A 12,815-nucleotide genomic window follows, 5' to 3' on the forward strand; every position below is an offset into this window, starting at 1 on the left:
CCCACCAAGCTCTAAATTGACCCCTAAGCCACTTTGCTATTTATGGAAGGCTTAGCCAATAAAACATTTCCAACTTGTTACTCCCAATTTTTTAATTTGCTGTTATCTTTCCAGGGAACAAAGGTCTATTCTATGCACTAACAAGACATGGCAATTCCTGGCCTCAGCTGTCGTGTTCTCTTATCCCATACACCAACCTCTCACTCTCCCAGATCAGCAAACTCAGCTTCAAATATAATACCCTCCTTAGAACCATCGCTTGACACAGGTTTGTGTAGTGCATAGCCCCAGTGAGGCTCTTGTTCAGAAATGAAAATGTGCTAAGGAAGTATCCTGAAATCCACAATTTCTCAAAGGAGTCTCATGGAAGTATCCTTTGGCCAGTCTGTAAAAATCAACAGATAGCAGGTTCCTTAAAAGTATGAAAGACTTGTCACTCAGCCGAGCTCTAGCAGCATACATTTAATTGTGACAAACTTCTAAAAGGCTGCAGATAAAGAATATTTTACATATCATTTGATAGTATTGGTGGTTTCAGTCTTGATTATACAAAAGGTTGAAATTATTTTATAAAAGTTAACAAACTAATGTTTAAATGAGGTTTATGCATTGGTACAAGTCATGAAGTAGGCTGCTAAAACAGATGTATGTTGTTATGTTTTGGGTGGCAGGTGGGAAATTAGTTTTGATCTTTCACCTCATATCTGTACTTTGTTCAACTGAGCTTGGGCCAAGAACACAGAAAGGCGCTTTACTGAACTGGCAGTTATGGAAGTCTGGAAATAAATAGGTGATTGCCAATTTAAACAAAGCACAATGACAATTACAATGTGGGCTGTCCTAAAAAGACATGTTTTCAACTAACAAGTGTGGGGTTCTACCGTCTGGGTGTTTGACACTGCAAGGAAAATAGAAGTACCATCTGGCCAGAGCGATGCCCGCTGGCCAGGCATCTGACCAAGGATTCTGTATTGTTGGGAAAATTCTAGACAATCACAAGAATTGAGAAAGGCAATAGATTGTGAAAGTGTTGTGCATTAGGGTGCACACGGGCCAAACATCCAGGCTGGGTCTAAGAATGCCTAGGGAACCAAATTGACATTGGTAAATTCATCGTTTCAGGTCAGTATTCCAGGGCAGGTAGTGTGTAGATGTGTATTCCCTGTGTCCTCCCAGACTGGCAGCAGGATTTCTACAAGATGCATGTTACTGGCAGATTGTCAGGTTCACGAGGATGGAGACAAATTGAAGAAAAACTTCCACCTTTCACTGTGATAAATCTGCCCTCCAAAATTACACAATTCATTCTGACCATGGCCTTCTAGGTATGATTAAACAATCACAATTACACAACACACATTCAGAAGACCTGTTGTTGGGGGTGAATGTCTTCCAATGAGGGTTCAATTCACGCTCTCCCTGAGGTAAAGTAAAAATAGACATAAGCCCCTGGATTAACAGAAAGAGTCTGCCACTATTGTCATAACTGCCAGGTGTCCCAGGTCTGTGCATAACTAGTTAGCATTGTACAGTACTGTCGTGTCCTCAATCACGGCAGGAGACCTCTGATCATTATCAGGTAACTTTTATTATAATGTTCCAGTATCACAGCATCTATGCAGTACGTCCTACTCTGCCCCTGGTCATCCTGGTCTGCCCCTCTACTTCCTTCCCCTGACCGGAACTGGTGTCCGGTGTCGGCCCCCTCCCACACTGGTGCTTCGGGCTCCTAGTGCCCACCATCCAGGGCACGACATCTCCCCCTTTGTTGCAAACAAACATTTTCTGACATTACCTCTTTTCACTGACAGAGAACTGAGAGAGAAAGAGAGAGAGAGAGAGAGAGAGAGAGAGAGAGAGAGAGAGAGAGAGAGAGGGAGAGAGAGAGAGAGAGAGACAGAGAGAGATATTCTCCTAGGTGAACCTTTTCCCATTACATCTCTTCAATCAGTCTCTCTGGCTTCTTGCATTCCCTTCTCTGCCTTGTCTCTCCTTTGTCCATTCGTGCATCTTCACCTTGTCTAGTTTCCTCTTGCACTGGTGTCTGCTCATCTTCTTCTTTGACCTTCACTTCCTTGAAGTGTGAGCTGTTACGCGTGATGTGGTAACGCCCTGCTGCTGCTGTTATCATTGGCCCTTTCACTTCAGTCACCGTCAGCAGGTCCTTTGCGAACGGGCTGTCTGACTTCCTCAGCTGTCTTTGCCGCACTACCACTGTGTCTCCTTCTTTTAGTTGCGCCTGAATGGCATGCCTCCTTTTATCTGCGTATGCTTTCATTTTTGCCTTTGCTTCTTCGTCTTTGGCAGCTATGCAGCTTCGCTCCTTTCTTGGTGTCGCTTCCATCTGCGGTAACCTTGTCCTGCTCGAGCGTCGTAGCACGAGCTCAGCAGGGCAACGCCCTGTGGAGCTGTGAGGAGTGTTCCTGTAGTCCCTTAGTGTCTGGCATAGTGCCTGCCCTATCGATATCTGTGTTATCTTAGCTCATTGTACAGCCTTCTTGATCGTTCCCATGAATCTTTCTGCCATCCCATTCGCCTGTGGCCACAAAGGTGTTTGTTTCCGGTGGCGGATCCCTAGGTAGTCCATGAATTTTTTTAATTCCTCTCCTGAGAACGGTGGGCCATTGTCAGTCTTTAGCGTTTGCGGAGAGCCCCATGCTGCAAAAACATCATCCATGACTGGCAGTGTTGCATTTGCTGACGTTGACGCTACTTGCCTTACAATGGGAAATCTGGAGAATTCGTCTATTATCACTAGCAGGTAATTTCCTGTCTCCAGGGGCCCATAGAAATCGGCTGCCAATTCGGTCCACACCACCTTCGGTAGTTCCGACATCTGTAGCGGCTCTGGCTTGGACGGCTGCCCAGTCACTTGGCAGACATGGCAGTGTGTGACTGCGGCCTCGACCATGCTGTCTGGTCCCGGGAACCACACTTTTTCCCGTAGCATTTTCTTTGTTGCTACCATGCCTCTGAGTGATTCATGCGCCAGGTCTACCGTCTGTCTCCTCAGTGCCTGGGGCATTACTATTCTTGTTCCTCACATCATTATGCCATTTTTGGCTCTGAGAGCTCTTCATGGATCTTCTTAATTGCCAACAGTTCCACTTTTATTACTCCTTCTTCCAGGATGCTGTTGTTGTTGACATGCCTCCACCTCTGCTGTCTTGTCACCTTCTGGATTGCTTGCATTGTGGGATCTCGTTTCGTTTCTTGCTCCAGGTCTTCCATCGTTATTGATGCCGGAGTGTTGTGCTTCAGTATGAAGTTCAGGTATTCTTCCGCCATTGAGGTTGCCTCAACTGCATTTGGCAGAGGATGTCTTGACATGTAGTCCGCCGGGTTGTGTTCCTTTCCTGGTTTATGTATGATCTTGAAGTTGTAGTCCATTAATCGTATTCCCCACCTCTCTATTCGGGGCGGTATTTTGCATTGGGATTTCCATAGATCGTTATCAGTGCCTGGTGATCTATAATTATTGTGAACGGTTTCCCGTATATGAACATGTGATAGTGCTCGCATGCCCATACTACTGCCCGACTCTCTTTTTCCGGCTGAGAGTATGCCTTTTCAACGTTGGACATGCTCTTCCTTCCATAGGCTACTACACACCTTGGTGATTCCTGGCCTGGTCTGTGTTGTGCTAGTATTGCACCCAACCCCACTGGGCTGGCGTACACCGTCAATTCGGTACAAAGCAACGGATCAAAGTATGCAAGGTGATCTACTGCTGTCACTGCGTGCCTGATCGCTTCAAATGCTTTGCTGCATTCTTCTGTCCATACAAAGGTCTGGCCTTGTTTAGTTAGTTCTCTCAGTGGCGTGCTCACTGTGGCAAAGTCTTTTATGTACCTTGCGCAGTAGCTAGCAAGGCCGAGAAATGACCTCACATCTGCAACGTCGCTTGGGTGTTTTGCTTTCTCTAGCGTGTCCACTTAGCTGCGATCTGGTCGCATTCCTTTTTTGGAGAAGATGTGTCCAAGGAACACCAGTTTGTCTCGCCCCAGTTCGCACTTGTCCTCATTTAGCGTCAGCCCTGCCTGCTCCAGTTGGGAACACACATCTTGCAGTGCCTTGTCATGTTCATCATCTGACTTGCCGAACACCAGAATGTCGTCACTGTAGTTCAGACTGTTTTTCACTGGCCTTATTACTTGCCGTATTGTTTCTTGGAATATTTCAGCAGCCGATGATATCCCAAAGCTCAGACGTTTGTATCGTAAGAGACCCAGGTGCGTGGAAAACGTCGTGATATATCTGGACTGAGGGTCGAGTTCTAGCTGATTATATCCTTTGCACAGGTCTAGTTTGGAGAAAAGTCTTGTGCCTGTTAGGCAACTGATCATATCATCGAGGTGAGGTCCAGGGTGTCTTTCGCGTTCGATTACTGTGTTCGGTATTCTCATGTCGACGCAGATGCGAATCTTGGACGTATTTTTCTTTGGGACCGCCACTATTGGTGACACCCATGGTGTCGGTCCCTCGGCTGGCTCTATGATGTCCTGCTTGAGCAGCGCTTCAATCTCTTCTTCTACCTGCGGTTGCAGGTGTATTGGCACTCGCCGGTGATGTTGCGCTACTGGTTTTACTGCTTCATTGATGTGCAGTGTTATTTGGCGTCCTTTTAACTTCCCTAGTCCCTGGAGGAGTTTGGGATATTCTTTCAGGATGCTTTTCTTCTCTGCCATGTTGTGTCATTTCGAGGAGGCCCATTACCTGTACTGTGACATTGCTTCAATAGGCACGGTGCCGGAATGTCACCTTTCAACACGTGTATTTCTTCCTTTAGCGTTTGGCCTTTGTATGTCAGATTTTCTGTGAATTTTCCCATGTTCGTCACTGGTTTTCTTGACCCCCATGTGAATACCTCAACTTATGACGGCATCAACACTGGCTTTACTTTCATCTTCTCATATTCCGATACACACATGATATTACATGTTGCTCCGCTGTCTAGCACGAAGCGTGCTTTGTGTGGTCCCACCTCTATGGTCACGGACTCCGTTTTCTTTATTGTGTTCTTGATCACGAGGTGGATGCTTTCTCGATTCCTGCCTTTATCGGTGGGCATGGCAGCAGTGTCAGAGATGAGGTATAGTCGTTCTACCTTTTCTTCTTCCTCTTCTTCTCCTGACTCTATCGATGAGCTTCTGTTTGTTATTTCTACATGTCTGACATGTCTGCTCGTCGTCATCCGCTTTCTTCCCGGTCTTCCTCTTTCACTTCTGAACTGCAGTCCCAGGCATGCACTGGCAAAATGGTTGCTCCTATTGCATTTCCTGCACGTGCCTTTGTGTGGGAATTCAAGTCCACATCCGTAGCAGGTTGATTCAGGTTGCTTCTTTGTCGCCTGCTCGTTGTGCCCTTTTTTCCAACTGCTTGTGCGGTTGTTCTCTGCCATGCGGTGTGCCTGTTCTATTCACCGTTCCTTTCCCCGCTCCATTTGCCTCGCTTGCACTGTTGCTCTTGCCTCGGCCCTTGCCAACGACAGGATCTTCTCCAGTGAGATTGGTTCCTTTAGGATTCTCGCACGGAAGTCCGTGTCACGACATCCTTCAATGATGCGCAGGCGAATCTCTTGTTCGTTGTCGTACTTGTCGAATTCGCAGTGGGTCACTAGCTTGCGCAGTCGCGTCGCGAAATCATCCAGCGATTCATCGGTGTGTTGAAATGCTATTGTGAAAGTATATCGCTCAAAATCAATGTTTCTCTGTGGATCAAATTTGCTTGTTAGGCATTTTATTGCCCTTTGTACGTCGACGTCTCATCTTCTGGTAGTGTTACTAGTAGTTCGTCCACTTCATCACCTACTAGATTTAGGAACAGATCCAGTTGTTTGGCCTCTGTCACATCCGTGGCGCGCATGTACAGCTCAAATTTTTTTAATCCATCGCTCCAATCGGATCCCTACTTGCGGTTCTGATAGATTGAATGGGAGAGGTCTGTGGTATTGGGCGCTTTGTCTTTCGCTCCTTTCTTCAGTCATCTTTTCCTGGCAGCCCTTCTACACTTCTATACCACCTCTGGCTTTTGTTTGCTGTGTCTTGTGCTTATTTCTTTTTTTTTTTCTGTGCTCTTATTGGCACTTTTTCTGTGCTCTTGTTGGCACTTTCAGCTTTCCCTTCCTTCTTTCTTTTCTTCTATTCTGATGTTTATTTATTTATTTCTTCATTCCTCCTGCTTTGTTTGCAGTGTCTTGTGCTTGTTTCTTTTTTTGTCTGTGCTCTTATTGGCACTTTTTCTGTGCTCTTGTTGACACTTTCTGCTTTCCCTTCCTTCTTTCCTTTCTTCTCTTCTGTTATTTATTTGTGCGTTTCTTTGTTTCTTTGCACTCTTTGCATTGTTTTGTGCTTGTTTTTTGTCCTTCTTGTGCTTTCCTCAGCACTTTCCTTCGGTTTTCATTATTGCCTGTTCTTAAGATGGCCGCCGCTTTTTCCAGCCCCTTTATTGGTTGCTTTTGCCTGATTCTAAGATGGCTGCCTAAATCTTGCGTGATTTCGGGGCCAATCCGGGCTTTGCCTGACTTCAAAATGGCCGCCCGATTTTTGTCAGCGTTGATTGGTCAGTTCGCCTGACCTGAAGATGGCGGCTCTCATTCTCGCGAGACTTCGCGCGTTATTTCCAGTTCCCCCGCGCGCGCCTTGCAAAATCCGGTTTCTTCCTACCCGGTCAGATGTTCGTCGCTGCGGTCACGGCCGGGGTGGGCTCTCGCGCCGTGGCTTCTTTCCAGGTGCGAACCAGGGTGGGCTCCTGGTCTCGCTTTTTCTTCTCAGACGGGCACCGACTGGACATGCGTGTGTGATCCCACCTTCGTCGCCAGATGTCGTGTCCTCAATCACGACAGGAGACCTCCGATCGTTATCAGGTAACTTTTATTATCATGTTCCAGTATCACCGCATCTATGCAGTACATCCCACTCTGCCCCTGGTCATCCTGGTCTGCCCCTCTACTTCCTTCCCCTGACCGGAACAGGTGTCCGGTGTCGGCCCCCTCCCACACATGATCCTGGGAAATCTGGCAGAGCAGCTATAAACTGTCAGCCTCCCCTCAGTCCAGTGAGGGGCATTAATCACCATTTCTGGGCTGACATGCTCACAGGCTTGAGTCCTGTGAGGTGCTAAGCGCAGTAAAGCCATTGCCTCGAAGGTTAACCTCCACCCCTTGGTGACGGTTCGCTCCCAGGTGCTTCAGGCTTAAGCCTTGTATGCCAGGGCCTTCACGACAGTCAGGGACTGGAGCCAAGCCATCCACACTTTCAGACTTCATCACAGGGTAGGCTGGGACCAGCAGTCCTTACTGACCCCACCTCACCCTGTGACAAGTTGTAAAAGGGTGGGTGTAAAGGATGCAGGCGGTAAGCTGGTCTTTGGAGTCTGCGTGGTTTGTCACCACAAGCTTTGATGAAGCTGTAGGCGTCAGTGTCCTAGTTCCCGTGCTGCATTTGGAGTGCCTTGTTGGGCTTGAGAGGAGGCACCTAAGCTTTCCTTCCGTGTTCCTTCCAGCAGCGGATCGAATATTTTGACCCACTGACAGGCACTGATAATAAACAGCAAAGCCTAAGGCTCACTGTCAAAGCTCTCAATCATAGCCCATTTTAAGCAGCGTTTATAACGTACACCGATTGAAAGCTCTGGAGTTGAGGCAGAAGGCAGTGCGAGTTTCTCACAGTGCCTGTTAGTGAATGAAAATTGACTTTACAGAAAAAATAAAACAAGTACTTACCCACTGCATCATTGTTCCTTTCCGTCTGCTCTTGGCAGTCCGTGGCTCCAGCACAGGCTCCCTTCTACCAAACCAGACACTGCTCTCATGCTTATGATAATGTTATGATGAGAGAAGGACCAGGATTGGTTGCAGCAGATTGGCTTGACCTCCCTCAGGCACTCAGGGTGGGCCTGCTCTCCACTCAGCTGTCTAAGACAGCTACGGTTGGAAAGGTTTGAAAAGCGCATGTCTAGTTGGTCATCGCAAGATAGCTGGCCAAAATGACATGCGCACTTTAAAATGTAGTGCACACCACTCCTCTCTGCTGCTGCCAATCAGCACTAATGCCCCGCCCACTCGGATCAGCTTCCAGTATGAAAAATAAAATGGTACTAAATTCCTTTTATGACCATTTTACTTTTCATGTTTGATTTGCCAGCGGCAGTGGTGGGAGCGGCGCTCTTCTACCCTAATGGAAGAACCATTGCTTGGAACAAGAACACCGTGAGCAGGAGAATAATGAAGGGGCTCTCCAGATATTTATTTTATCTGACAAGCGATCTGACACATCAGACAGGCCAGGTGAGCTTTCCCTTTGTAGTCCGAATTGGCCGAAATGTTTCACAGTATGTGTGTGTATTAAGGACATGAGGTATGGATCTGTCTGCAGACCCACAGCGAGAAGCTTGATAAAACATGCACAACCAAGTGCCCTTTTAGTGTGATTTTTAAAGTGGCATACTTGTAATAAACGTGGTTAAGCCTGTTTCTCTCCTTAGAGATCTATCCTCATAGAATCATAAACATGTTCATAAAAGACATTTTTATCACCAAGCCATCTTTGGCTTCTTAGCCTATATTGACTAAAAGTAATATTTTAGTTTGCACCATTGTAACCAGACCTTAAAAGTCAAAAAGTACCATCTCTCTGCAAGGCCAAGCCTCTCAATTCAAAACAGTGGTAGAAAGGCGCTCACGCATCAGGGCCAAAATCCGCTCTGCTAATAAATACATGTAAAGATAAATATATATAACCAGTGATCGTTGTGTGATGCGTCCCCTTAGCTCGACAAGGCATGATGACCTGGTAGCAATGGCTTATCCTTGCTGCGTCCGTTTGATCTGAGTAGAGGCACAAACCCAGGAGGAAGTGGGGCATCTGCCAGTGAAATGAAACATACATTCTGCTGCCACTGGCTTTATACATTTCTTTCAATCTTCCCTTACCCTCTTGTGTTGATGTGATGTGTGGTGGATTGGATTGAGGTGGGGTGGACTGGAGTGGGGTAGTTTGAAGAGGGTGGATTGGATTGATTGGGGTGGGTTGGATTGCATTTAGGTGGGGTGGATTGGAGTGGGGTGAAATGGATTGAGTGGGGTGGAATGGATTAGAGTGGGGTGGACTAGAGTGGAGTGGAATGGACTGAGGTGAAATGAAGAGTGGGGTGGAATGAAGTCGGTTGAATTGGAGTGGGGTGGATTAGAGTGGAATGCAGTGGAGTGGATTGGATTTAAGTGAGGTGGGTTGGATTTAGCAGGGTTGATTGGATTGGGGTGGCATAGAATGCAGTGGATTGGGGTGGTGTGCGTTGCATTAGATTGGGGTGGGCTGGACTGGATGGGGTGGGTTGGAGTGGAGTGGATTGAAATGGGGAGGGGTGGATTGGATTGGGGTGGGGTGGACTAAAATGGGGTGGGGTGGGGTGGATTTAATTGGATTGGGATAAGGTGGGTTGGATTGCATTCAGGTGGGGTGGATTGGAGTGGGATGAAATGGTCTGAGAGGGGTGGATTGAATTGGAGTGGGGTAGACTGGAGTGGGGTGGCTGGAGTGGGGTGAAATGGAGTAGGTGAATTGGAGTGGGGTGGATTGGAGTGAAGTAGATTGGATTGCAGTGGGGTGGATTGCACTGGAGTGAGGTGGATTGGATTGAGTGGGGTGGATTGGAATGTGGTGGATTTGATTGAGGTGGATTGGATTGGAGTGGGGTAGATTGGATTTGATTGGATTGGGGTAGATTGGATAGGAGTGGGGGGGATTGGAGTTGGGTGGATTGGATTGGGGTGAGGTGGGTTGGATTGGGTGAGGTAGATTTGAGTGGAGTGGGGTGGCTTTTTTATGGATTTGAGTAGGGCAGATTGCAGTGGGGACAACTAAATTAAATGGGAATTGGGCAAACAGTTTTTGATTGGATTGTTGCTGATTGTTTTGGGGCCCATTGTTTTGGATTGGAGGGGGCATATTGCCCAGTTGGTTTTGGAATGGAGTGGGGCAGATGGTTTTGGGTAGGAGTGCAGCAGATTGGAGTGGGGCAGATTGTTTTGCTTTGGAGTGAGGCAGAATATTTTAGATTGAAGTGTGGCAGATTGTTTTGGATTGAAGTGGGGTAGATTATTTTGGATTGGAGTGGTGCAGACAGGAGTGTGACAGAATAGAGTGGGCGTATTATTTCGATTTTGAGTGGGGTGTATTGTGCTGGATTGCTTTGGGGTGGATTGGGGAGGGAGTGGGATGAATTGGATCAGAGTGAGGTGGATTGTATAGGAGTGGGTAGATTGGATTGAGCTGGATTGGTGTGCATTCGATTGGTGTGGGGTGGATTGGGTTGGAGGGATTGATTGTTGTGGATTAGAGTATGGTAAATTGAGATGGAGTGGGTGGATTGGGTGGATTGGTTTGAAGTGTGGCAGATTGGAGCTAGGAGGACTGGAGTGTGCAGATTGTTTTGGATTGGATGGGACAGGTTGGAGTGTGGCAGATTGGAATGGGGTGCTTTGGAGTGTACTGCATGATTATGTGTTGAAGCATCATTTCAGAAATTACACCTAAGAAAGAAACAATGTCGCTCTGCAATTTTTAGAACAAGATAATCCTCATTTTTTTAGAACATCGCCCATGAGCAAAAACAAAAGACAACACAAGTGCAGAGTGAGAAAATAAAACTTGGTGAAATACAAGAAAGTTAACTATAGAAAATAAATCTCTGCAATTTTGTTTGTCCTGCTAGGCACGTTTTTGCCAGCAACTCTTTCTGTTGGCGGGGCACTAAAAGTTAAGCAGAACAAAATAGTACCCCAATCAAGTGGAGGACAGCGTATGGTCACTGATTAAGTTCAATCAGTCAGTCCTTGGTCCCTGCTCCACAAAGAGGAACCGAAATGTGGCTAGATCTGCCTTGATCAATTACGAGGCTGTAAAGAAGAGTTCCACGTAAGGCAACAAATGGGTAATCAAAGGGCAGGCTACAAGCCCTTTTACTTAACAACAGGGTGGCTTATTTACAAGCCCCTTGCGACACAAGTTCGCCACTTTTTCCCATTTTAAAAGTGGCGCACCGGGGGCGCAGGGGACTTGTAAATAAGCCCCAGTGTCTCTCAAGCGAGACACATGATCTAGCGCATGCTCTCGCAGGCTCGACCGTAAAAATCAACTCATTTTTCCTGCACAAGGATGTGTCCTGAAAACACTCCTATGAATGGGGAATTAATAAGGATAAAACAAGTGTTTCCAGGAACAAATACCCCACTAACAGTGTTTTGATTAATAAACCTACTACTGCCTTTAATGATGCTGGTCAACACTACTACGTATGTTCTGAAAGGTAGCATCATCAGCAGATTAGATTACTGCAGCTAAAACTCCTGATAAGAAATCCAGCTGATACCACCCTGTCAAGTTATCTGTCCACACTGTAGAAAAGCGCCACACAAATGTGAACCGCAGTGGTGCCGTTACCTGGGTTTGTTTCTTTAATCGTAGGGTTGTCGATCTTCACTCCCGGGGCATGTATTGAGTAGGGTGTATTAGCGTTATTTTTTAAAACAATTTCAATTCTGTCGCCAACATTTCCTCGAATCAAGGGTCCTAGAAAATAAAGAGAGCAGTCTACAAGTTTCTTTCTTAACAAACCAAAACACAGTAAGTCCAAACATGCATGCTTTGCTTCAGTTATGTTACAGGATGAGGTTTTTTCAAATTAAAAGACGTGCATTTTCATTGGAAATTGCACCAAGTAAAAAAAGCAGCATGCATATGTGAACACTTTAAACAAGTGGCAGCAAAAAAATTAGCACAACCCGCATGCTTCCGGTAATGCATGTGCCCTCCGGCTTGATATTCACATGTTATGTGCAAACAAATAGCCACATGCTGTGTACTGGCCATGCTAGTAGACCAGAAATGATGGAAGTGGGCCAAGACTGAACTGTGAAGATGTGCAGACGTGTAGAATGGTCCTTTCATGCATTAAGGGGGCCAGAGGAAGACAAGATGTGCTGACCATGAAGTCAAGGTCATGACTTGCATGGATGCTATCTGTAACTTCAGGACCACAATTATTGCCTCATTAACCAACTGGGAAGAGGTCACAGTTGCCTTTCCAAAGAGTGACCAGGAAGTGAAAAGGAACTGGACGGGAGGGAGTTTGTGTAGTTAAAATCAGCAGCTGCAGTAATGTGTCTCCTACTTGATGGGCAATGACTGTGAGGAACACACCCTAGAGCTGCAAATAGAGGTCAGTGCGATATATGTATCATGTTGGGGTATGAGAGTTTCGGGGAGGGAGCGATGATGAACTCAGAGTGAATGATGTTGGACTAGCTTGTGGCAGTGGGCATGGGATCAGCAGAGAGGATGGCACACTGGGCGGAATTCAGGGGACTGACCATTAGTCCTGGGGTCAGCAGAGTTAGTATGGGCATGGGGGAAGGGTGGTAGTGAAGGGGGTGCTGTTGGATCCACACAAGTGATTCCTGTGAAGCCACACATCGTGACATTCTCAGCCACTGGAACATGAGCTGGTGGGTTTTAAATGGCCCACTGTGATGTTAGGAAACTGGACCAACATCAGTATTTGTCTGGCATCTGTACTATGTCGACCATTGCAGACCAAGGACCTGTTAATTTACAGTGCAGGAGAGCCCTCTGCTAGCCATGTGACGCAGACATACTCGGCCCAGGAACATCCGGTGGATAAGTGAAGGTGAAAAGACGGACAAGGGCAATGAACACCCTGAAGGAGTACCACCGCCATTCCACCCCACGCTTAGGTGAAGAAAACAGAGGTGCTGGAGATGTCCAGACGGAGGAAGAGGTGGAGGAGCAGGGCAG

General features: G+C 46.8%; 1 protein-coding gene across 2 annotated transcripts in view; it reads right to left on the minus strand.

Moving 5' to 3' along the window:
- Positions 1-12,815, minus strand: part of LOC144792820 (ceruloplasmin-like) — a 477,616-nt gene that overhangs the window by 154,791 nt on the left and 310,010 nt on the right. For both annotated transcript variants that reach the window (XM_078668018.1, XM_078668019.1), the window contains exon 14: positions 11,442-11,570. In XM_078668018.1, the coding sequence (XP_078524144.1) occupies positions 11,442-11,570 (129 nt within the window). The remainder of the gene's footprint in view (positions 1-11,441; positions 11,571-12,815) is intronic.

The sequence above is a fragment of the Lissotriton helveticus genome, chromosome 11 (assembly GCF_964261635.1).
Source record: "Lissotriton helveticus chromosome 11, aLisHel1.1, whole genome shotgun sequence".
Lineage (NCBI taxonomy): Eukaryota > Metazoa > Chordata > Amphibia > Caudata > Salamandridae > Lissotriton > Lissotriton helveticus.